Below are 27773 nucleotides of genomic sequence, written 5' to 3'. Positions count from 1 at the left end.
GCAATTCTGTACGAGACAATGGATTCTTCTCGTGTTTGTGTGTACATGTTGACTAGTGTTGCTTTATCATTTCGTATCACTGACTTATATTGTTCGTTTATCAGATACTCTTCAGCACGTTACACACTGTCTGTTCTATGCTATCAACGTTTCAGCTTACAAATGTTAATGATTATTAACTTCGGCTATTGATCGCAAGACACTTGCCCTATCAGTTTTCTGTGATAGTAGTATCCTTACAATAATGGCATTCTCAATGTTCAAAATAATCGGAAGACGGTTTTTTTTTGGCCACGTGTTAGGCTATGCGGCGTCAGTCTAGGATGGCACAGCCTCTCTTCCCGTGGGTGTCATTGTAGATGACAACTAAGGGATTCTCGGAGAATTGACAGCAGCATTTTCGAGTATTATATCGCAAACCAACTTATGCTAACGAGGTATTGTAATCTCAAACGGGAGATACCACAATTTTGCCTGTTTCGGTCGCAAACACAATTCATTCCTACTTCGACTCTACGGGCCGGGGTGATGCCTATGGACTCCGATAAGCATAACACTTGATTGCTCTTGATAATACACTTGCGACTGCGACTAACATCCTATCGTCGATCTACCAGCGCGTATGTGAATGTGAGCGATAAAAAACAGAACGTAAAAAAAAACATAACCGTCTTATTTAATCTAAATTGTCTGAATTGGCTAAAACGTGTTTGTTATTTTCAAGTTTTCGTTACGTAATTTCGTGAACGAACCCATTTGTGGGTCTAGGACGTTGCGTCACACTCACACGTGAGCCGTGTGTGTCGATGCCGTGTGTGAATCGATTGTGGTTCGATACAACTATTTCGGTGCTCAAGCTATTGAACACTATGGTAGTTTTCCAATTACAGCACAAGAGCGCATTGTGCGGCATAATGCTCAACGTTGAATGTTCCAACTACAGCAACGCTTCGCACAATCGAGCACTCTCAAAAGTACTGCTCTCGCGTGATACTCGCAATCGATACCGACTCAGTGACAGAAAATGGACAAGTGTTTTTTCTTTAAGTTGGCATCGATCGAAATTTTGTTTATGTTATCGTTAGTAATATTATATAATGTTGAAAAAATTTTGTTTTGTCGTAGTTTCTTAGTAATAATCAATGTTAATTAAAACTGTGGTAACTTAGCGCACTCTGCTGATGCATTTGAAAACTAATTCACGTTCCAATTAAGCTTCAGCATAATTCGGCATTGTGCGTCACTGAGTCACATTATGCTCTGTAATTGGAAAACTACCTATAATAGTTGCTTCAAGATAAACAGATAAAGATAATCCACAAAATTATTCTAATAAACAAGGTATCGTTAGAGGAAGTTTGTGGATATGTATCGTATGTGTTCTGAATATGATAAATACGTGTCTTTTTGTCCATCCGTGTGCTAAGTGCGAGTTTTTTAACTAGCGGCAAACGTAGGGACGCTGTTCCAACTTCATGCAAATTTGAGTTAACTTTTACGCGAGCGAGAAGTTAAAAAACTCGCATTAAGCATACTGATACGTCTTAAGTAGTCACCCTATCCTGGTATTTGATTGCCTTATGATATAGGATTGTGGTGAAGTTGAACTTTAACTTTTTTTCAGGACTTTAAAAACACATAAATGTTTTCTTGTATTGCTTTGATTTCATTGTAAGCACGTCCTCTGCGCATAGATAGACAAATATTGAAATGATTAAAAGAATATTTTAATTGTAATAAAAAAAATAACGGACCAAAAAGTTTTGGATGATAATTCTGCTAATACTAACAGCCTTTTTAGCGTCACTGTAAATGTACTTAACGCAATGAGTGAAATTTTATGTTGACAAGTTCGTCTATATAATTAGATCTTATCTGGACTCTAATTTATTTGGCTATCTAATCTATTATTAACGTAAAAATGTTTTGTAGTGTCCTCGTAATTAGATAGCTTAAATGGAAAATCTTCATGGCATTAGCGAATTAATGTGTCTATCTGTTGTGTTCTGAGTGGCAGCAAGAGCTGGTATTAGCCACGTGTCTCGCATACATAATACGAGTCAAGGTTGATAGGACGGAACTTGTTCCGATGTGTTCAGACTGTCGTTTTGTGATTTTTTTTGTTTCTTTTTTTTCTATTACGTATGTACTTTTGCATTTTGATTTTCGAACTTCATTTACGATTATTGTTTCTTCTGCTTTATTTTAATATGGCAATCGTGTTCTTGCAATGCCATTATGGCCATCGTCGTGTTTACTTACGAACCAATTACGATTTTTATCGACTCATTTGAGGTAAAGCAAGGATACAAGGGGCAAAATGATACTACATAAAGATGGACTACAAACAATCAACCAGATACGTTTTAATAATTATTTTGGATTATTTATGTATGAAAGTACGACTGAGTTATTCTTAAGAGATAAGTTTGTGTAAGGTGACAAGTAGAACATTGTTTTTTTTGAATCTATACTTAATATTATAAAGCTAAAAAGTTTGTTTGTTTGGACGCGCTAATCTCTGGAACTACTTACTGGTCCGATTTGAAAAATTATTTCAGTGTTGATAGCCCATTTATCGTGGAATGCTATGGGCTATATAACATCATGAGACCGATACAAGTGGAGCACCAATAACGAATATTTCAAAATATTTTCACTTTCTACGTAAATGAAGTGAGGGGTAAAATTTAACGTTATGCCAAACTATCTATTCCACGCGGACGGAGTCGCGGGCAAAAGCTAATTTATTATAATAGTTAATACGTCAAAACAACCAGCCGTCTTCAAGATTATGATATAACAGGCTTGGAACACCATTAGTTAATCCTTTGACTGTCATGTAGGTCACCGGTGCCCTACGCTGCACACTAAACTAAAGTAATTTAACTATTTCTGTTACTAAGGTGCTGGAATGTGTAGTAGACTTTGGGAAAGAAGAACCCGAAGATGCTGAGAACAAAACCTATTTCTAAGAGACCTAAAAGACTAAAACATACATCAAAAGGAAAAGAAGACAAAGTTAGGCGCTTAGTAACAGAAATAGACATACTTGTAATTACTTCAGTGCACCGCGTAGGGCACCGGTGACCTACACGCCAGTCCTACCAGACGTACATGCCAGTAATTAAAACTGTGTTGCAGCCAAAATGTTGGGCATTTTGACTACAAAACGCAACTAACAACAACTGCAACAATTAATTACTTAATTACTTACATTAAGTCTATATAAAAATGAATTACAATGTATGGTGTCATAACGTGAGGTTAATTGTTATGTATCAGCGGATGATATGTCGTAAACATGTTATTTATTTTGATTTTACACGCAATGAATAATTGAATTTTGAGAACCAGGCGTCGGCCAATGTTGAAAATTGGATCTTACCGGATATTACTAAAGAAACGGTGCGCGTGCCACTTGGTGTACGTGAAAGAAGTGAAACTTCTCTTGCGGTGTGTGGTATTGTGGTTTTCTTCATTTTTCATCCTTAAATTAAATTTCTCTTGTAGTAGGGAATGCTGTGTAAGAGAAACGATCTAGCTATCACTCTCTCCACGGTCGAGTGGTTCGCGAGACGCTCTGTCTATTTTCTCACTCTCGCTCTTCCTAAATTGTATCTTTTCTCTCTAGCCGTAACGAATCTGTCGCGAATTAAATTTTTCTCTCAACGCGCCAAAAGAAGTTTCACTTCAAAAATGTTTTTTTTTTTTTGGTTTGAATCTTTGTTACGCAGTCACACAAATTTCGTACAAATTTTATAACCTGGATTAAAGTGGTATACGTATTATCATTAAATAACATGACCCGGGCAACGTTGCGTATTTCTGCTGTAACAATTACGACAGTGCGTTCACTGGTTCGTGGTCTTATGTTTTTTTTTATTGCTTAGATGGGTGGACGAGCTCGTAGCCCACCTGGTTGTTAAGTGGTTACAGGAGCCCTTAGACATCTACGACGTAAATGCGCCACCCACCTTGAGATATAAGTTCTAAAGTCTCAAGTATAGTTACAACGGCTTACCTACCCTTCAAACCGAAACGCATTACTGCTTCACGGCAGAAACAGGCAGGGTGGTGGTACCTACTCGCGCGGACTCAGAGAGGTCCTACCACCAGTAAAGTATCTTCAAATCAACTGGTTAGGATTCAAAATTGTTTGTCTTGAATAAAAATCAACGGATTTAATTATTACCGAATTGAAAAGTCAAACTGTACCTAAGTTTGAATAAAAGCAAGTATTTTGTATTGTGAAAAAACATTTGAAAAAAAAAACTCTTAGCGACCTATATATTTATATTTTATAAATATCAATGACTAAAACGGTACAAACAAAAATCAAACAATTGATGTAATTAATTTAGCACCTGTTTTTGATCCTTTGTTACAGAGTATGCGGAATTTGCGACGCAAATTTTTATTGCTTCGAATCATTGTTCTATTCGCTAAAGGCTGCTTGTCTAATTTAGGATTACGGGAAAATCAATTTTACGACAACACGTTAAAGTTGATTTTTGAACCTTCGTAAATGTATATGTGTCGCTTTTGCGCTACATGTTTTCATTATTTGTTTGTGTTCGAATACACGTGGAAGTTCAGAATATAGGTTAAATTTTAATTCCTCTTTTTAATTGTGATGCTTTAATTAACGGGTGACTCATAGTTTAATTTAAATAATCGAATACAAAATTCTCATAATGTATTGTGTGGTTGCGATTTTATGCTATTCAAACAAAAGTATAATAATTACAAAATAATAATATTATGTAGCGCGTGATTACCTACATATTGTAACTTTTAAAATGCATCTGCAATTTAAAAATGGAACAACGTTTCCTAAATAATAAAAAAAAGAATTAGGAATTAAAAAAAAAGTTTTTAACTAATACAGTTGAAACCTTTTTCATGAGAAAATAAAATTGATTTCGCTCACTTGCAAAATTCTCCGAAAATTCAATTCAAACGAATTGTAGCACTGTGTTATATAATATTCCGTGGGTTTGATGGAACGATATTTTGTGGGATTTTGTTCGTGTTCTCGTGTGCCGAATTATTTCTATAACGATAAATCAAGGTCCCTGTGATGTCCGGGAGAGTTTAAAACTAGATTTACGTTTATGACATTTATTTTCGTACGCACGTGCACTAAGCGCGTGATAATCTGTGCTCGATGTTGAAAAACTAGAAAAGATATTATTAAATATATGTTACGGTAAATGTTCTAATAGTAGGTACTTTGATTATAATTATAATAATAATACTGTTTTTATTGCAAGTAACCATGACTCATATAAATTGTTAATAAGACTTAGACCTATGTTAGTAGTTATATTTACATCACAATGAATTACTGTCGTAACATCCCATGGGAGATGGCACCACAGCGACCCATGTATACACAGTCCAGCCTGCTTGCGATCACGCTCAGGATACTGTTGGAGCTGGCCCTCACTCGGCTTACCAGAGATGCACACCTCTTACGCATGGTAGCGTAAAAACAATCTATGTGCGCGTCTGCAAACATCCCTGATGCGCTACAAAAGCGGGGCAGCACCACCAGCACCCTAAACGCGTTATTATATTGAACTAGAGGTCCCGCAGTAGTCGAAATTCGACTATAATTAATTGGAAATGTAAGTTTGTACACTATTATGATTGTATTTTATAACTCTATAATTACAAATTTCGCCAAGACTACACTATAAAAAATATTAACAAAGACAAATCATATTCCATTCGCAATTTGACAACAGATGTCAAGAACAAAAGTTTGACAATAAATAGTATGCATGCGTGTGTGCGTCAAATACATGGTATTTAGTGTGTGTAATGTTTTCTTTATTGATTTAATGTATCTTTTATGTATAATTTAAAAAAAATATTAATTAGCATTGTGCACTTCTTCTCTATATTCTCTATAAGTGTGGAAAATTTCATACTCCTCCATCCGCGCAATTTTCGTAAAAAGGGATACAAAGTTTTTGCTTCACGTATTAATATATAGATAACGTTATTATAATTATAAACACGTCGTAGGTATTTGTTTTTTTAGCGGGAATGTTAGGCGTCAAATTGAGTGAATTGTTTTATTTTGTTAATTTAGTGCTTCTTCAGGTTTCAGATGCGTAATAATGTTCGTTTATTAACTGTCTAGAATTAGAAAGTACGCAAATAAGGGACGTAACTACGCGGGTTTTTCAAAAAAAAATCAATGAACTCTCAATAAATTTTCACTATTTTACATAACTGAGAGGTTATTTTATTTCATGGCATACAACATTCACGATGCCTTGTCTCAAATGAAAAACAAAGGAATATGCGATTCCATTACATTTCATTTCATTCGTTTTAATTCCATAATCAATTTTGTATTTCCGTATTCAGTTGAATTACTCTTTTCATACAACCTGGTATTAGTTACAAAAGATTTGGCTGTATAATTGTGCTCTCTTTGCCCGTCCAATAGGCGAAACAAAAAACAAATAATAAGTTAAAATTTCAATTTTTCACGTTCTCATAAAATATTCAATAATTTATTATATCTGTCGTGTTTGTACATGTTATGTCACATTTTTGGTTTACGTAATGACATTTTTTCGAGTTTAATGACCTGTGGCTGGTTGACAAATATTGTTGAATAAAGCATACATGAGTCGACTATTATCAAAGCCGGCAATGTGACTTTTGGACAATTATTGGTAAATCAGAAAAACGGATTAATGACTTTGTATTCCATTGGCAGTCACAAAACTCTTCTGAACGACATCTTAGATAAATAACAGGTTAACTATTAACCTTTATTTAATGCAGGTTTTGAACCGTATTCTTTGAAGGAGACGATTATATTCAAATCAATCTGTATTGACATATCAATAATTTTTTTTTGTCCAAATGCACAGATTGCCACCTTTGATAATAGACGACTCACATATTATAACAACTAAAAGAAATGCTTTAATCTAGTTTGTGTGTATGTATATGTCGGCGTTACGACAGGGTTTATTACTGTTAATTATAATATAAATTATTATTAATATTTATGCTTTATTAATATTTAATTATTTATACAGTCATTTGTGTTTTTAAACAATAATATAAACAATAATCATATTTTGAACATTTTTCCATCAAAACAGTTTCTGTTAAATATTAAATATAGTAGAATAACAGTTTCATCTTGCTAATAATAAATAAATATTAACATAGAATAAACTAAAAAATATATATTATTATGTTAATTATTGCCTTATTGCCAACAGTGGCGCGATGGCGTTTGCGCCCATATATACGTATAACGTTACCAATTTCGATTGGTGCTCGATTACTAAGCCGCTCACAACATTAATACGTGTTTTTAAACTGAACGATGGTCGCTTGGTTTTGTTTACTCGCCTAATTCTGAAATAGCGTCAAATGACCTTGATCGAAACGTGAACTCGGCCAGAATGAAATCAATTCGTTATGTGGTTATGAAACTGTTTACAGAATACCATTAAAATAATAAAAAAATTAAACTCATATGTAATTGATTCAACAATTCATTTAGACCAGTGGTTCCCAAACTTATTTTGTTTACTGCCCACTTTGAGAATAAATAATTTTTAGCGCCCCCATTTTGTCTACTTACTTAATAACCACTATAGCGAGAGCTCAGTCGGTCTAAGAGTCCTCCTAGATGAAATACAAATCGCCTTCCAAGCCTCTACACAACGCCCTAATTTTTTTCTAGGTCTCTTACCGCCCCCCATTAGGCCTGCAGCGCCCACAAGGGGACGTTATCGCCCACTTTGGGAAAGGCTGATTTAGACTATAAATGTTTTGGATATTATTGAACTTCGAACTGAAGTCGCGGTATTGCTTATAAAATTTTATTAATATTATTTTTATCATTTTATGATTAACTGTCTATTATGTAGTGTATGGTAAATATGTAGAAACCAATTACAATAATGTTATGATCCACTTTTTGTTTGCCTATCCAAACGATTCACCAGATTGTCATGTTACACAAATCTGTTATTGACACTCCGGGGAAAGTTTCTGTCATAATACCATCAACATGAGTGAATACAATTGATGTATTTGGATGACCGGATTACGTTAGTCGTCCAGACCGGATCTCGAGACCACTTCGCGACAGAAATAGACAAAATGGCGGGACCTATCCGCGCCACATTTTAATAAGCCTTTCCAAACATAACTATGAAAAATGTGGAACACTTTGTCTGTAGTTTCAAATCTGCGACATCTAACACGTTGACACCTTCAGCTCTAACACTAGGAGTAGCGAACCCGGTAACCGTACTCGTCGAACTCGGCAAAGAGTTCGACATACAACCTAATCTAAACATCAGCCCTGAGTTTCTCGCCAGATCTCAGCGGATCGCGCCTCCGATCTGATAGTAAATTCATTCGCGAAGCAGCTGCTCTTGAGTCGTTAGGTCTCCTTGGGAGGCGCTCGGGTAGCTGTTAGCAAATCCCACCCCTCCTGGCTGAGCCTTTGCTCGCCCACCTGCCCTGGTAAAACTGGAAAGGCTTGTGGGCCACCAGTGACTTCTCAAACCTAAAAAAAAATTCTAACACGAGAGATACATTCAATATATTGATTCAAAATAACAGATTCGGTACAAACAAATGTTTTGACACAAACACACACGCACACCCGCACACCCACAAGAAGTCTGTGTATTCGTTTAATGGATAATTATTTAACTAAGTATTAACATATTTAATTTGCATGATCTTGTCAACATGCCCGCGGAAAATCACACGTTCGACGTGACCTGAATTATTTTTGGTGTTTGTCGATCACCAATGAATATATTTTGCTGTTGCTAAGAATTAATCTTAATGCTAATACATAGGTTACTCTAAAAAAAAAACAGTTTTAAACTACTCGCAAACTGAGTAATGATGTAAAATATAAGTTATCTTATCGCTCGCCTCACTCCCTGATACGCCTTAACAACAGTTCTGTTATTGAACACTTCCCTCACAGATAAACTATTCGCTATTTACTATACGGATTCGCGATAATAAAAATAAAAAAGACGAAATAAATGTTTCCATTGTTCTGCGTAGTGTTTTGTTTAGTGACTTGATCATTTGTTACTTGTTGTAAACCTAACGGTGAGCCAAAGACGCTTCTTAAGTTCAAAGAGTAAGAGACGATAGTATTTTCTTCGATTAACGCGATATTACATTTACGCTTTAAATCTCGCATTTTTACTGTAATTATATCAAGGGGTGAAAGGTTATTTAGGCAACATTTTTGCAACTTTACAGGAGAGCCATTTAAAGTTTCAAATTTGGAAAATATATCATAAATCAATTTTTATTCAGCTAGTCGCGTCGCGTTTCCGATCCGGTGGTAGATTCTGCGATGCACTCACTGCTCTTGCTAGGGCGAGTGTTAGCAACACACCCGTTTGAGCCCCGTGAGCTCACCTACACGTCAAGGAGAAGCTGATATAGCCTCTCAAGGCTATAAGCATAGGTAGGGAAAAAAAAGCAGGCCTGTCGTACGTCGTCTTGTTGGTAGTATTGTGCGCATAGAAAGTTACTAATTATTAATAGATTGTAAATCGAATTAAAGGTAATATAAAAAGAAAAAAACACCCATAGCTTTTGCGATGTCATCAGTTCATCCAGTTTGTTTTGACTTATTGTACAACCAGTCAGATTAGTTTAGCTGTGTAAATAGTTTTAAACGGCACATTTATTAATACTGCAAAGAAATACATTAATATCAAAGCTACAATAGAACATTTTTGCACAGAAATTCACTGAAATTTATAATTGTCAGAAAGTTGACGCGAAATCTAATTTATTTCCTTGAAAAATTGTACTGTAAAAAGTTGTTATTCATTAAAAAATTAGAACAAAATGTTTTTATGATAAATAATGTTGATCAAATAGCATCGCAACCTTCAGAGACATAGAGAGATTGGGACATAAATTGTATGTCCCGAACTAATTCATCAAATCCATGGACATTTGAAAAATAATAATTCCCATTAATTTCATTTAAATTTATACACAGCTATTATTTTTGCGTGAACAAGGACAAATATTTACGTTTTACAACGGCTTAAACTTTATAATTAGGTGGTTTATTTAAAAAAAAAACTTGTGTCCACAATCCTCAAAATTTATTACATAAACATAATCGAATCTGTTCGCTAAAACTAATCTTTCGTTTTTCTTCAAACGATGTTTGTGGAGAGTACTCAATGGTAGGCAGCGGCGTGACAGCCCACGAGTTTCTCGCTGGTTCTTCTCAGCTAGTCGCGTTTCCGATCCGGTTATGGATTCTGCGAAGCACTGCTCTTGCTAGTGCAGTGTTAGCAAGACTCCCGGTTTGAAAAAAGCGGCGTGCCGTGACCCTGGCATTGTTGACGTCCATGGGCGACGTTAACCACTCTCCATCAGGTGGGCGTATGCTCGTCCGCCTACAAGGGCAATAAAAGTTGAATCTTTCAAATCTTGGACATTGTAAAACAAACCAAAGATTACATTAACATCCAAAACTTATACTTTTAAAGACATCTTTACATTATTTCTGCCCTGCCTGTATTTGTTTATAGTCTCTGTCAAATAGGACATGCTGAGCCTTTGTTCGCCCACCTGTCCTGATGAAACTGAAAAGACCTTCGAGCCACCAGTAAACCTTCCTTCCTAATAAAATGACCTGCTATTTAAAATTGTATATTCCTTGATCATATTTTTGATTTAATTTAGGTACAATTCGCCAACCAAATAAATTATTACGGTTAATGTTTTTGAATAAAATCTGAATACCTAATGTGTTTCAATGTGATTTTTCGAGTAAACAAACAGCCTCTTTTGAATTCTAATTATTACGAGTCGAATCTGTTTTTGAATATATGATAACTATTAACAATGTATTTATTATGTTGGTTGTGACTCGAATTAATTATGTAAATCTTTATTTTTGCAAAGAAGTTTAAATTCTGGAAGCACGACCGTTTCTTTTAATGAATAATAAATATGTAAGATTTCCGTTGAAAATGTTTTCATGTTTACTAATGAGTGATCAACACTGAACTATGTCATGTCTACGTTTGCAATATATACGACTTCTTCAAATTAACATTTAAATATTAATTATTCAACTCAGCTTATACATATTTGCATAACGCGGTCTCTTTTTTCACACAATAAAGTTAAAAAAAAAACACGAATTTTAATATTATTAGATATATTCCTTTGTAATATACTGCTTTACATGAACATCTTTTTGTCTTAGTCGCATCTCAATTATGTCTAGAACCAACATCTCGATTATTAATTACTATTACATTATTATTATTTAAATTTATTATATAAATTATTATTACAAAAACGCTATCTATTAGTGTGTCTAGTCACCCACACGCGCAAATCAGATTCGGATAATTTAACAATATTTAGCTACTTTATGATTTATTATAAATCTGGTCCGATTTGCTGGCCGATCTTTGTTTTGATGCGATTGCCACCAAAGAGGAGTAGCCGCTGAAGGAATCTTAAGATTTCCTAAAATTGTTGAAATCAATCCAGCCATTTCGAAGTCTACACCTGTACACATCAACTTTTACATTTAGATTTGTAGACGCTGAATTATCCACTTATGGCATTCTGTTGTCAGGCATAGGTCGGTGCTCATACGCATATCGACGCTTGAAAGGCAAACGTGACTACAATAACTGCTTTGTACATAAATGATAGGCAATAATCATATTCGATGCGCAAAAAATATATATTTCTAGGTCTATTAAAATCATTTTAATCCTACAGCTACTAGCTAGATTCTACTACAGCTAGATACGTTAAAATAAAATTTGTTTTCAGGTATTTCAACTTAAAATTAGTCTACTGTAAAGTTCACGCATTGTCGCTTAGTCACGTTTGCCTTTCAAGCGTCGGTATGCTCATGCGTCGGTGATAATAGAGAAGAAATTCACGTGACTTCTACAGCCAAGAACATGGTATTTACACGTGACGATAAAAAAAACCAATAGATTTGCATTTGACGTTTGTTTCGCCATTAATAAATCGACGCGGGAAAATTACTGTGGGAATGTTAATTGTAATTGGTTGCGCGCTCAATCATGCAATCATAGAATCTCGAAAAAGGCGAGATTGTCGTTTTTTTGTTTTTTAAATAGAAATTACGCAAGTATAAGGAAAACCACTAATATTTACTGGAAATAGAATTGATTTTTGGATAAAAACTGTATGTTCTTTTATGTCTTTTTGACAGCTGCAAAGCTGTATAGTAGTCCAGTGTTTATTGAATATTGGTAGATTGTTATGAATTACTATTAATTAGTAGGGCGTCTTGTGAGGCCACACGAGTAGGTATCACCACCCTGCCTATTTCTACCGCGAAGCAGTAATATGTTCCGGTTTGAAGGATGGGGCAGCCATTGTATTGTAGAACAGAGACTTGGAACACATTCGTTAAACTACGGATCAAATAGCCGCTATTTCTGTTGCCGTTACATATAGAGCTGTTATTTCCAATTCTATTTGATTATATCTGATAAACTTATTCACACATAAAATGGAAGTCAATCGTGAACATTTGTTGAGTACGTATTTCATTAGATAAATTGGTGCCCGCCTGGGATTCGAACACCGGTGCATCGCTCAACACGACCCGTTTTGTGAATCTAGTATGACGCCTCGAGGTCCCTAGAGTAAGGAAAAACGCATCTACATATCTCCGCCATTTTATGCACGTCTGAATCAGGATTAATATAAACATTTCTTCTAACTAGTGGTCCTGCAGTAGTGAAATTCGATTATAATTAATTGAAATTATAAATTTGGACATTATTATGGTTCTATTGTCAAAGACTATTATAATTTTATAGGCACAGATTTAGTAAAGACTTACACTATATTAATGAAGTTAAACAATATTAACCTGTTCTCAATTTGACCACATACTTTAAGCAATAACAAAAGTTTGACAAGAAACAAAGAGTGTACCTATGTGTGTGTGTCAAATACATGGTAGTGTGTGTAATGTTTTCTTTATTGATTTAATGTTTTATTAATCCATAATTTAAAAAAAAAATAGTATTCTCCACTTCTTCTATATATTCTCTATTAGTGTGGGAAATTTCATAATAATAATCCGTCCGCGCAATCTTCGTAAAAACGGGTACAAAGTTTTTGCTTCACATATTAATATATAGATTAGTAGGCATGAGCCATATTCCCGATCGATTTGTATATTTCTATTGAATACATTTCAACTTGATTATGCAAAGAGAATTTCGTAGAAGAACAATTGTATAAAGTTCATCGCCCGTTTGCAGTTGGCTCGTGTGTGATCACATAAGGTCGTCTTGTTTAGATCTTATCAACAGACGTGAATAACAAACACAAGTTCACCATTGTTTGTTGTTATGTGATAACACTATGCGATTATTGATAAAGCCTTAACGTATTTAACGTAATTAAATATTCTTAACTTTGTGTAAATATAATTTGTTGTTTAATTTTGTATAATTAATTGTTTTGTCTTTATCGTACGTACGGAAAATATCACGATCGCGAGTAGGTTTAAACTATAACGTGGAAATTGCGAATCTTTGGACATCGATACAGTGGCGATTTTTCTACCAGAGTCACTCAGGGGTTAAATGTTAAGATAAGCATAAAAGAAACCATTCTTTTTTTAAACGCTAAGTTGGGTGTACGAGCTCGTGGCCCACCTGGTGTTAAGCGGTTAGCGGAGCCCATAGACATCAACAACAACACGAGTTCTAAGTCTCAGTTGTTATAGTACAACGACTGCCTTTAAACCGAAATGCCTTTGACCATTACCTACTGCTTCAAGACCAAAATAGGCACGGCTGTGGTACCTACTCATGCAAGGCAAGACGTCCTACCACTATTATTAATGTTTATAGATTACCTAAACAAACTTTCACAATCGCGTTTATTTTCCTGTTACTTCAACTCTAAAAGATCTATTATATTAACTTATCTCTTAACCTATAGGTAGATAGCCTTTTCAGACTCTTCAGTTATAAGTAGGTATTCGGTCAGTAAGAATCATGTGGGAATTTGTGTCTGTTCCTGTCCTTGCCAGTCATCACGCAGAGTTCATGACGCATTGCTTCCATCTAGAATCTTCCATGCTATTACGAGCAGAATCATAAGCCATTCTATCGTCTGTTGTTACAGTCGTGTACTGCGACTTCAGCGGGTCTGGACGCGGATTGCAGTTCATCGAGGATTACATCGTTAGAGACGTTCTGCCGACACATGCTACTAGGTGTACAGCGCTCTCGTACACTTCCGGCCAAAGCGACATTTACAGGTTAGTCAAAAAAAAATTTTTTTTTCCTACTAAGTTATAATTTGCGTAATTACTGGTGGTAGGACCTCTTGTGAGTCCGCGCGGGTAGGTACCACCACCCTGCCTATTTCTGCAGTGAAGCAGTAATGCGTTTCGGTTTGAAGGGTGGGGCAGCCGTTGTAACTATACTTGATACCTTAGAACTTATATCTCAAGGTGGGTGGCGCATTTACGTTGTGGATGTCTATGGGCTCCAGTAACCACTTAACACCAGGTGGGCTGTGAGCTCGTCCACCCATCTAAGCAATAAAAAAAAAAGCTGATAGCCTTGAGAGGCTATGTCAGCGTAATCCTAACAAGTAAGTGAGCTCACGGGGCTCAAACCTGACGACGTTGCTAACACTAAGACTAGCAAGAGCAGTGCTTCGCAGAATCTACTACCGGATCGGAAACGCGACCCACTGAGAAGATACGGCGAGAAACTCAGTGGGCTGGTTCATCGATATATTACCACGTGGTAATATATCGATGGGCTCGTTAGTCAAAAATGATGGGTTCTGTTACATCATACACCATAGTCTGTGACACGAGTATATCCGGCACTTACGCAATATTTTAAAAATCTCAAAATAATTTTCTTGTACAATATGATGGAGTTGAAAATGTAATTTATAATTAATTAGTGGTTTATTATAACTATTTTTACGTTGTAATCTTGTGTTTTTTTTTGTCATACCATTATTTCCGACTTTTTACGTTTCTTTTCACACAGAACGAACGAATGATATTTAAAGTAGTTTTAATTATTCCTACGGCTCGCGAATACCGAAGAAAACACTAAATTGATGTCTGGGTATTACGACGAAGGGTAGATCTTCAACCAAGCGTATGTTATTGCTGGGTAGACCGACGGTTCGAATGTTGTTGTTCAGAACTTGTACAAATGCAAGCTTATCTTGTTAATGTCATTAGCGAGATTCAGGCATCTGTCATATCGTCGCTGTCAAACCAAAGTCTGCTGTGTGCAAAAACTCTATTTTGAATTAACGAGTAAAAACATTTTCGTATAAAATTTTATATGTAGGTGAATTTTTAAGAACTATATCAGATGAAAGCTATAGGTAAATATTAAAGCTATAGACACATAACAGTTTTTTTATACGGTAGATAGGGCTGTAAACTATACGAAAAGGTCAAAAAGTAAAAATCTCAAAAAATGCACATAGCAGATTTTGGTTTGATAACTGTTAGCCCACTGAGTTTCTCGCCGGATCTTCTCAGCGGGTCGCGTTTCCGATCCGGTGGTAGATTCTATGAAGCACTGCTCTTGCTAGAGTCAGTGTTAACAACACTCCGGTTTGAGCCCCGCGAGCTCACCTACACACGTTAGGGTGAAGCTGAAATAGCCTCTCAAGGCTATCAGTATAGATAGGAAAAGAAAAAAAAAGGTTTGACAGCGACGATATATCTTGTATTGTATCATAGCTATCGAAACAGTTGTTTGAATATTATCGAAAGACTTTAGTTTTCTCTTGTCGTCAGATCTGAATCGAAGAGTATAATACGCAGCGCCGTAGGAGCTTCTCCTGAAGATGTTTTGGTCCTCGGCGCCTCTTTACCCATGTTCCTACGAGCCTTGCGGCCGCAGAAGGTGGCTTTGTTCGTGTCTTCACGGGAAACGGAGACCCAACTGGCGCCATGGAGGGAATTCAAGTCAGAGGTAACTTTTCAATACATTTGGCAAAAAAAGCTTTCGTTTGGTTATATTCCGACTTTGTACCTATTAAACCAATAGAATTTAAACTTTAATGTTAAATCTATGTACGTCTAGGGATGTACATTGATAAACAAATATTTTAAAAGTCCCAAAAAATTTTGACTTCAGGGAATTCAATTCAGAGGTAAGTTTTCAATATAATTGACCAAAAAAAACTTTCGTCTGATTATATTCCAACTTTATGCCTATTAAAACCAATCGAATTTTAAATTGAATTTTAAATCTGTGTATGTTTGGGGATTGATAAAAATATATTTTAAAAGTCCTAGAAATTTCTGACTTATGCATGTAGGTACTCTTCTATTTTCCGCAGAGTGTATACAATTTGTTTGGCGCGTGAACATTGACGTTACTATGTATTACTACAGTCTGTTCTCTGGTTAAAGTGAAATTCAAACGCTTAGGTTGACTTTTAAGAAGGAATAAAGGTCATTTAACTATCCAATTCGTTTATGAGCCTTGCTTCTTGAACTGCATTGTGGCGAAAAAAAATTAGCTTCAACGTAAATCGTATCGCAGATCATATAATGTATCCTGGAAGAAAAAAAAAACGGTTGTCTGTAAAGTCGGTTTACTGACGATAGTTGAACGTGACAACGTCATAAGAAAATACTGATGGAATGGGTTAATTTTTCAATTATCGAAATTATCGGTGCTATAAACAATTGACACCACATTCACTTTTTACTGAACTTCATACTTGACGAAAACATGTAAATGTATTATTATATAGCAGCTGTCCACGCGGATGCATCGCTCACTCAAGTAGGAGAGAGACAGATGTCGAACGTTGCCGAACGCGGAGGCCGATTGTGCCTCTTTGTCGCTCGTTGCGCACTCTCGCTTGCACTTCAAGCCTTAAATGGAACGCCTCAATGAGTCATGTTTTTTCGTGCATGCAGCCGGCTCCATCGAATTATAAGACGTCGTCACGTCAAAAAACATACATAAAATATGCATATAAAATACTAATTCGGAAAAATCACATTCCGACCAAAACGGTTTTCTAATGCAAATAAACACTCTCTCACTGGAATATCTTCTCTAACGACTACGATCGTTTAAAATATAATATTAAACAGCGCTGTCCATCCTGTTTAATTTTTAACAGCGCGATTAAATTACAAAAACCTCATTAATTTGGTTGATAAATAATGGAGTTAACACATACCTTAGTGGTTTAGGTCACGTCCCTACATAATGCCGCCCGTTGTCTCACTGTGGTTACGTAATCAACTAGTACTTGTGTGCGTTAGTATGTATTATTAACATAACAAACGTTTGTATACAATAGTTTTGTGTGAGTGTGCGTGTGTGTATATTCAAATGGCGATATGACTCGTGTATATATTTTTTTTAAAGTATTGCGTTGAATTGTGTTTTTGCGATCGGAATCTGCTGAATTGGTACTGTTTTGTTTTTGTTTTTGGTCGGCATATTAATGACGTAGCTTAGTGCGTTGAAAACTTGTAGTGGTATATGGAGACTTGGACCCACTAAACAGCTTTGTTCCTGGTCCATCCAGTGGTTTGATCTTTAGGCTGAGATAGAAGTCGGAAGGTCAGGTTTGGCTATTGCTGGTTTACGCGAATTAGCTAATTTATGCCACCACCAGTTATCGTTATCACGTCCACTGGTCCTGTTGCTGATATTGTCAGCGATGTGATGTGTTTTTTTTTTATTGCTTAGATGGGTGGCCAAGCTCACGGCCCACCTGGTGTTAAGTGCTTACTGGAGCCCATAGACATCTACAGCGTAAATGCGCCACCCACCTTAGATATAAGTTCTAAGATCTCAAGTATAGTTAGAACGGCTGCCCCACCCTTCAAACCGAAACGCGTTACTGCTTTATGACAGAAATAGGCAGGGTGGTGGTGGTACCTGCCCGCGCGGACTCTCAGAGGTCCTACCACCAATAATTACGTAAATTATAATTTTGCGGGTTTGGTTTTTATTACACGATGCTATTCCTTCATCGTGGAAGTCAACCGTGAACATTTGCGGAGCACGTATTTCATTAGAAAAATTGGTACCTGCGCGGACTCGCAAGAGCTCCAACCACCAGTGAATGAATAGAATTATTTATATATTTTTTTATATTTTTAATTTATAAAAAAATAGGCATGGTAATTAGATATACCAACGCGTATAATTATAAAAAAGAATATCATTTTATAATAACGCAAACCCAATGATCTTAAATCATTTAAATTGTAAAGTACACTATTTAATGAATATTGAATTGAATTAACTACGCTGTTATATATTTTACCGAGACAATACGTCTTCAGATCAATATAAATTAATAATACATATTTATATGGATACTCTTTTACTTATAGAACGCAAGAAGAATACTCTCGGCGAGCATGACATTAATAAACATATATAGTAATAAGTTTGTCTGATATTTAACGTAATATAATTGTGTTAGATCATAAATATATTAACATTTATAAATCCGTTATTAGATAGTTATTTATTAGATAGCTTTAACAAACTAGGAAGTGGAGTCAATGTAATATTGACTTAAATCATTTACATACATATACATACATTGCTCAACGCTATATTGTGGTCCGGTTTAAGTCTGCTGATGGCGGACCGTAATATATTATATACTAGCTGACCCGGCAGACTTCGTAGTGTCTCAATCGATAAATAAAAGGCCTAAGCTTTTGTATAAAATAAACTTAAATCAAACGAAAGGAATCCTTCCGACGGGGGACACATCAAAGGAAAAACAAAATTGTTATTTTTATTTAATTCCAAGCATTTTCATATTTTTCTACCTTTTAAACCTTCACTGGACTTCCACAAATAATTCAAGACCAAAGTTAACCAAATCGGTCCAGCCGTTCTCGAGTTTTAGCGAGACTAACGAACAGCAATTCATTTTTATATATAGAGATTCGAGCATTTTCATATTTATCTACCTTTTAAACCTTCACTGGACTTCCACAAGTAATTCAAGACCAAAATTAGCCATATCGGTCCAGCCGTTCTCGAGTTTTAGCGAGACTAACGAACAGTAATTCATTTTTATATATAGAAGAAGAAGAAGATTTTTTTATATAGAGATATATTTTATATAGAGATATATTTTATATATTTATTATATATTTTATATAGAGAAGAATATTAGTCGTCGTGGCCTAACGGATAAGACGTCCGGTGCATTCGTGTTGAAGCGATGCACCGGTGTTCGAATCCCGCAGGCGGGTACCAATTTTTCTAATGAAATACGTACTCAACAAATGTTCACGATTGACTTCCACGGTGAAGGAATAACATCGTGTAATAAAAATGAAACCCGCAAAATTATAATTTGCGTAATTACTGGTGGTAGGACCTCTTGTGAGTCCGCGCGGGTGGGTACCACCACCCTGCCTATTTCTGCCGTGAAGCAGTAATGCGTTTCGGTTTGAAGGGTGGGGCAGCCGTTGTAACTATACTTGAGAGCTTAGAACTTGTATCTCAAGGTGGGTGGCGCATTTACGTTGTGGATGTCTATGGGCTCCAGTAACCACTTAACACCAGGTGGGCTGTGAGCTCGTCCACCCATCTAAGCAATAAAAAAAAAAAAAAAAATGAGAGAGCGAGGTAAGCGTCGAATTTTCTTAGTTGCCTTGAATGAGAATGCGTTCCTGATACTCCGATCGCTTTGTCGGCAAAAATTATGTGGGAAAACATAAAATTTTCATGCTACATTAATATTTAGGACTCAAATAATATAGAATTGCAAATTTGTACAGCAAAGGGGTTCCGCTTGGCTACTGATTATAAAAAGTATTTTTGAAGTGAAAACTTCAACTTATCATGTTTTTGTTGCCACGTTACGTAATGGTATTATACATTGTTGATAATGAACATTGATTTTGTACATAGAGAAAATGTGTGCTCTTTTAATCCATGTAAAAGAATTTTGTACTTTAATATACTATATTCGCAGCTAAAATATAATTTTTGAAAATTAATAATAATTATTATTTTACCAACCACAATTTTTTTTTAATTTTTTTTTATTGCTTAGTTGTGTGGACGAGCTCACAGCCCACCTGATGTTAAGTGGTTACTGGAGCCCATGGACATCTACGACGTAAATGCGCCACCCACCTTGAGATATAAGTTCTAAGATCTCAGTATAGTTAAAATTTTGAACCTTGCCGTCATTGCCATGTTCGTATAATTTTTAAAATTTATCATATTTATTATTTTACCAACTACAAATTTACTAACTTTTCCGCCATTTTTAGAATCCGTTAAAAATTTTTAGAAATAAAACCGACAAGCATTGTTTCTGTCTTTGGGCACTCTCTCTTAGCAGTTAGGCGCTCTTAAAAACTTTTTCAAAGAATATTAAGGGTATCGGCATTTATTAGCTGTAATTGTTACGTTTGTGGTATATTTAGAGCAGTTTTGTTAATCTATTTGATGAAATTTGACAGCTTAACCTTCATATCCTCGTTTGCATAGATTAATCAGGATTGACAATACATACTTATATAAGTATAGGTATATAGGTAATCTAGTAGTCTTTTTTGAGTAGGATAAAAAATAATATTAAAAAGTTTAATTCTATTTGCTTTAATTACAAAATATGCTATTTGATATCTAGAAAGAATACGTACAACGCCAACAATTAAAATTAATCACGGATCTGGTTTTATGTAAACGTTTTTAACTATCGGCAAATTCCGTGCGATATGTGTGCGCGCGCTTGTGTGTGTGTTTGTGTAGTATACTGCTATGAATGCATTTACCAACATGTGACCGCCAGGTCTTGTTATTTATTGTTAAATTAATAATGTTATATTTATATTATATATTAATAGTGTTGTCACTGTCATCATTAGCCATACGTTTTACAAATCAAAATGTTTATTTTCTTCGATCGATTTTATTAGTAACGTTTTCACAAAAATTTCATTAAAGGCTACAAATAAATAATAAGATTAAAGGCACAAATTATAATGGATGTACATAAAAGAACGAAGTCGAAACGTTAACGAAAAACACTTATTAGGCATAAATGCATTAGTTACTAATCATTTATCTTGTTAATTGAACTCGCAAAATAGTGCAGGTAGCTACAAAAAGATAGCTAGAAAAAAAAACTAGAAGCCACACATCCCCCGCGCTTTATTGTGACCTACGATGTTGATTTTTATTAAGCTATTAATGATTTTCCAAGTCGCCATCTATTTTGGTGTCCGGGCAAAGGTAATGTACATATTTTCTCATAGACACAGCCCACTGAGTTTCTCGTCGGATCTTCTCAGTGGGTCGCGTTTCCGATCCGGTGGTAGATTCTGCGAAGCACTGCTCTTGCTAGAGCCAGTGTTAGCAACACTCCGGCTAGAAACCCGTGAGCTTACCTACACGTCAAGGCATCTCGAGCATTTGTCTGACCAAGATCTTGCAGAACACAGTGTCGTATAGGTCGAACGAAAATAGTTGCTCTGGGCGTAATTTACTTTTAAAAATACTTAAAATTACGTATTTTATTTGAATGTGTGCGCAGACAAGATCAAAACCCACTAAATTTATTATACGAAACCTCTATGAACATATTATAGAACGTAGAAAATTTACTACCATTTTTTTCCCTACCTATGCTCATAGCCTTGAAAGGCCATTTTAGCTTCGTTTTGACGTGTAGGTGAGCTCACGGGGCTCAAACCAGAGTGTTGCTAACACTGGACCTAGCAAGAGCAGTGCTTCGCAGAATCTACCATCGGATCGGAAACGCGACCCACTGAGAAGATCCGGCGAGAAACTCAGTGGGCTGTGTCTGTGGGTCAATTTACTCGTCGAGCCCTTCGTCGCAAGCGACGGGTTCGCCGAGGACGGTGGCCGTGCTTGTGGTGCCTAAAAGGACCGTTAATGGATCGGGAGGATCCGTAATGACGTGCTTAGGGCGTACTACCATAGTTTATGGTGTTGGTACTGAAGCCATCCTTTTAGTAGGTTAAGACCGCGGGTCGTAACGTCACTTGACACCGGTACAAACATCCTGTATGTACATATATGTATATGTCAAACATACGTGGAACTTTTTTAATTACAACACAATCGTTACTTGCAAGACTTAAAGTAATTTAGGGCATTTACATTATGGCATCTATAGGGCGAGGTCGTACATGGTTATACAAATTTTATGTGGTCACCTTGGTCAGCTTGTTGACAGTTTATTAACATTGATAACGGCTCGAAGGATTTTTGCGTTTTACCGTTTTGTAAAACTTTGTATATATATTTTTTTTATTGCTTAGATGGATGGACGAGCTCACAGCCCACCTGGTGTTAAGTGGTTACTGGAGCCCATAGACATCTACAACGTAAATGCGCCACCCACCTCGAGATATAAGTTCTAAGGTCTTAGTATAGTTACAACGGCTGCCTCACCCTTCGAACCGAAACGCATTACTGCTTCACGGCGGAAATAGGCGGGGTGGTGGTACCTACCCGTGCGGACTCCCAAGAGGTCCTACCACCAGTGATTACGCAAATTATAATTTTGCGGGTTTGGTTTTTATTATACGATGTTATTCCTTCACCGTGGAAATCAATCGTGAACATTTGTTATACACACATATTTAAATCCTCGTCTAAAGTATATCGCATGTTTATCAAATACGTAGAATGTTCCATTTGAAAAACAGAAACCCGTTGTTCCCCGAGGTATGACGTCATACCGCGTGCCCGCAACGCAGTAGATGTCGTGCTTGGGGGAACTCAAAGCGTCCTTGTGGGTCTCATTGACCATGAAAACACCATAACTCTTCAAACCAACCCATAAGGAAAAAATTAGTCATTCCAATAAATGAATATGTTTGTTTGGCGTTATATTTAAATTATTTTGTTCAATATTATTGTTTAGTTGATTTAAAACTTTATACACTTATTGTTTGTACAAGAGGGTAGGTTTCCGGCGTAGTAGCATCAACGAATAAATAGTGATGTGCTGGTAGGTTCAATATTTATTTCATAATTATTGATTTTTGCATACCAACCTGACCTATGGTCCTGGTTTCGAGATATTATTCTGTGGCTCTTAGGCCCACTGAGTTTATTGGCGGATCTTCTGAGTGGATCGCGATTCCGATCCGGAGGTAGAATCTGCGAAGCACGTCTCCTGCCAGGGCTAGTGTTCGCGAATTCGCTAGGTTGGGTTCCGTAAACTACGCGTTAGGTGAAGCTTGTATAACTTCTCGAGGTTACGAGCATAGGTAGAAAAAAAAAATCCGAATTTACTTATGAATGAATACATGTTTGATATTCAGAGCAGCGAATTAATAGACATTAAGTCATTTTATTGGTGTTGGGTAGAACTTGGGCTATAAAGTCGAATATATATATTTTGTCTCGACGAGTCTAAACGCTTATTTATCGTTATAGTTAATACAAACTTACTCACGAAATACTCAATTAATTTCTAGTAACTTACCTACAATTTCATTATGAACGTCTATTGACAAAAACGTTCACCGTTGAAAATAGGCCACTGACTGATTACCTGATGAAGATCGTATGAATCCCCTGGATGCGGGCGCTTAGAGCGATTAACTGTCGGGAATATTTTGGCCCATGTTTCCCACTATTTATTTACAATTAAATAACAACATATTTACCGTAGCGGACTATGGGAGAGGCCTACATCCAGCATTGGAGAGGTACAGGTGGTGGTAGGTACATTACTGGTGGTAGGGCCTCTTGTGAGTCCGCACGGGTAGGTACTACAACCCCGCCTATTTCTGCCGTGAAGCAGTAGGTAATGCGTTTCGGTTTGAAGGGTGGGGCAGCCGTTGTAACTATACTGAGACCTTAGAACTTATATCTCAAGGTGGGTGGCGCATTTACGTTGTAGATGTCTATCGGCTCCAGTAACCACTTAACACCAGGTCGGCTGTGAGCTCGACCAAACATCTATGCAATAAAAAAATAAAAAAATAAACTGGCCAGGAATCGAATGGTCTCCGCTAATAAAAACATAACAATGAGTAAACGTCGATTACCTCGCAAATTCACATTTAGCATTCTCGTTTCCTGCACGTTTATTTAGCTTATGACCTGCCAAAATATTTATTGTACCAAACGTAACTCCTTATCGAGCAAATGGAGGTCTCCCCGGACATGAATGCGATCATTATCCTTTTCGCTCAAGGTAATTTTATAAATGTATTTTTGTAAACTTTAATTCGCCTCTATTTTTAGATAAATAAATATACGAAAGCTGGCTTAAAGGAAAGAAACGTAATAAAAATCTCGACGGGCCTCGTGAAATCTCTTGATCTCGATGACTTATTTGGTTGAAAGGGCACTTGAAGTCGTCCTCTTGGCTGAGCCCTTAAGTTTGCCCATCCATCCTAGCGGCAAGGTCTTGGACCAACCGCGATACATCCAACCCAAAACAAAACTGTAAATTCGAATGAGCATACTTCTTAGTAAATTGCTATCGTATTTTACGTTTCTTTCGTGTAGTTAGATAGACATTCTCTTAATATTATTCATTTATATTAGCTACTTGGTAAACAGCCTTCACCTGTTTTTTTTTAACTGCCTCTTATGCCTCTTTGATACTTGATGAAGTATTATCTATACTGTTACCCTCGGTTCGATTCGGTAAGGGCGAGAAACTCTGTTGAGGTTATTTCCAATTTCCGGTCTGAGAGTATTGTGGTGTATGTACGGGTGTGTGTTTATATTTGGATCAAATGAATATTGTAAAGTAATATAGATAATAATATTAGATGATAAAATTGGGTTATATTTCAATATTTACTTTATTTACAACATTTCACTTATTTACTTTATACATATAGGCATGATTACTATTCTCTAATCAGTATTAGATTTGAGTCGACTATTATCAAAGGCGGCAATCTGACTTTTGGACAATGATTGGTAAATCAGAAAAACGAATTATTGACTTTGTATTCCTTTGGCAGTCACAAAACTCTTCCGAACGACATCTTAGATAAATAACAGGTTAACTATTAACCTTTATTTAATGCAGGTTTTGAACCGTATTCTTTGAAGGAGACGATTATATTCAAATAAATCTGTATTGACATATCAATAAAATTTTTTTGTCCAAATGTACAGATTGCCGCCTTTGATAATAGACGACTCATTTGTTCTTAAAGCCGCTAGAATATTTTGTGTTCTTCCTTGCATGCACTGATCAGCCACCGCTCAAAATTAACTAGGCCTATGTCTGGTCTACCATTAAAAAAGAAAATTTTGGCACGTCCTAGAACATTCCAAATTATATTATTTATTTTATTCAGGATGTTTAATGTTTACTCCAACGTGTTTTAAAACGATTTGTATTTCAACGTTCATATATTTCAACTAGAAAATATTGATCAATTTTTATTTATATTTATTTGTTGTATCTGGTATCTGTATATTTTTGATATTTGTATCTGGTCGTGGACTTTGGGCTAAGTTTAGAGCAATCAAAAACGGTTTGGTTGACAAAATATTGTATGTATCTAAGTCTGTCTTTTATGTCTTTAGTCTTATGCGTTTTGTCTTTAAGTCTTTTATGTTTCCCTAAACTAACCTAACTTCTGACTAGAATAGACTACAGTATGCTGAATTGTAATATATATTATCTAAATCATAGATTAAGATATCATGATATAGTTATATTTATGATTTTGAAAAGTCTAAAACGCCACTTGGCGTTCCTAATTTTTACGAAGGTATGTTTTGGGCGTTTCAACTCATATTGTTGGTTACAGCTAATTCGTAATTTTCTGTAATTTGTGATCAAGTGATTTAAGAAAAATGAGTTTAGAATAGTGAATATTAATTTACACTATAAGTGCTTAATACAATTTTTATCTTTGCAGATAATTAAAATAGCAGAAACAAAAGAAGGCTTTATTGATCTCAACAATTTGGAACAAAAACTGCAAGAGAACTCTGGCACGGGAAAACGAATGATTGGATTCTTTCCTGCTGTATCCAAATTGACCGGAGTCCTCGCTGATGATGTTGCCACTACCTTGCTGCTACATCAATACGGAGCCTGGTCTTTCTGGGACTACACATTGGTTGCTCCCTCCTCGACCGTGGAGATGAACCCTGTAATTCCGGGAGTGGAGGATGAGATGGTCAAAAAGGATGCGGTGTTCTTTAACTGCGAGAAATTCGTTGGGGGCGTTCAGGGACCCCATGTCGTCATCTTCAAGAAGGAAGTGTTCAAGACAAGTCCTGTTTATTCTGACGACGTTGACGTGAGTTTGGGTTTGGTTTTTATTTACTGATAACGTATTATATGATATATGGTTTTTATTTTTATTGCTTAGATGAGTGGACGAGCACAGCCCACCTGGTTTTAAGAGTGGTTACTGAAGCCCATAGACATCTTTGACGTGAATTCGAACATCGGTGCATCGCTCAACACGAATGCACCGGACGTCTTATCCTTTAGGCCACGGCGACTTCAAATTGGATGGCATCGAATTTGGGATACTAAATAGATGCTCTGTCATGGTTGATGGCAAAAGTAAGCTGCTATTTTAATAACGTAATGATTGATTTTGCGAGATACGACTGGCTGGTGCAGCGACTATAAATAGAAGCACTCAAAATTTATTTTAAAGATTTCATGAACGCATACGTTCGTCACAAACCAATCAAGTGTGTTTGAGGGCTTGAGGAGGACGGAGGACCTATTGAGGTTCGCGGGGATCCGCTAGAAGTAAGCAGCACAGGACCAGTCGTTGTGGCGAATCTTCGAGGAGACCTATGCCCAGCAGTGGACATCTGTGGGCTGAAAGACAGATAGATATAAAAATGATATGATTTTGTAGCTGCGTTTATTACTATAGGTTTATAAATATACTGGTGGTAGGACCCCTTGTGAGACGAGGTAGGTACCACCATCCTGTCTATTTCTACCGTGAAGCAGTAATGCGTTTCGGTTTGAGGTTGGCGCAGCCGTTGTAACTATACTGGAGACCTTAGAATTTATATCACAAGGTGGGTGGTGCATTAACGTTGTAGATGTCTATGGGCTCCAGTAACCATTTAACACCAGGTGGGCTGTGAGCTCGTCCATCCATCTAAACAATAAAAAAAAATTAAAAAAGCAAGTGTATGTGAGTGTGAATTTGACAGAAACCAAGGAATTAATATTGCCGTAATAATATATTATTGCAACGTGAATTTTAAGATAGAACATGTAATATAATGACATTAAATGGGACGTGCGCATTTCTTAATGGCACCAATGCAATGATTTGTCTTTCAAAATTCTTATTGCGGACGTACATATTTACGTGTTCGAAATGTTTCATTGATAAACATTGCCAAAGTCCGAACATGGATGTGTTTTGCAGTGTTTTTTTTTTTAGATAAAATAATTTAAATTAATAAAAAAAAATAGCATAGTAATCAGGTGTTCCAGTATGAAAACGTTATTGTAATTGAGACTTCTGTATTCCCTCTGGTTTTTGTAGGATATGTTAATCGCTTAATTAATTTTTTAAAGGTGGTAGGACCTCTTGTGAGTCCGCGCGGGTGGGTACCACCGCCCTGCCTATTTCTGCCGTGAAGCAGTAATTTTTTTTTTTTTTTTTTTTTTTTTTTTTATTGATTAGATGGGTGGACGAGCTCACAGCCCACCTGGTGTTAAGTGGTTACTGGAGCCCATAGACA

The 27773-nt window shown here is 36.2% G+C and overlaps 1 protein-coding gene across 3 annotated transcripts in view; it reads left to right on the top strand.

The window, feature by feature from the left end:
- LOC114242722 (uncharacterized) overlaps positions 1-27773 on the top strand; it is a 101120-nt gene that overhangs the window by 44534 nt on the left and 28813 nt on the right. For 2 of the 3 annotated variants that reach the window (XM_089739313.1, XM_089739312.1), the window contains exons 2-4: positions 14206-14341; positions 15863-16040; positions 25961-26347. In XM_089739313.1, coding sequence (XP_089595439.1) covers positions 14206-14341; positions 15863-16040; positions 25961-26347 — 701 coding nt within the window. Of the gene's footprint in view, positions 1-14205; positions 14342-15862; positions 16041-16207; positions 16222-25960; positions 26348-27773 lie in introns of those variants that run through there. The other variant, XM_089739314.1, reaches the window with a different exon arrangement.

Source organism: Bombyx mandarina, chromosome A1 (genome assembly GCF_030267445.1).
Source record: "Bombyx mandarina strain Sakado chromosome A1, ASM3026744v2".
Taxonomy (NCBI): domain Eukaryota; kingdom Metazoa; phylum Arthropoda; class Insecta; order Lepidoptera; family Bombycidae; genus Bombyx; species Bombyx mandarina.
Note: the sequence above shows the minus strand (reverse complement) of the source record. Positions and strands in the feature narration are given on the sequence as shown.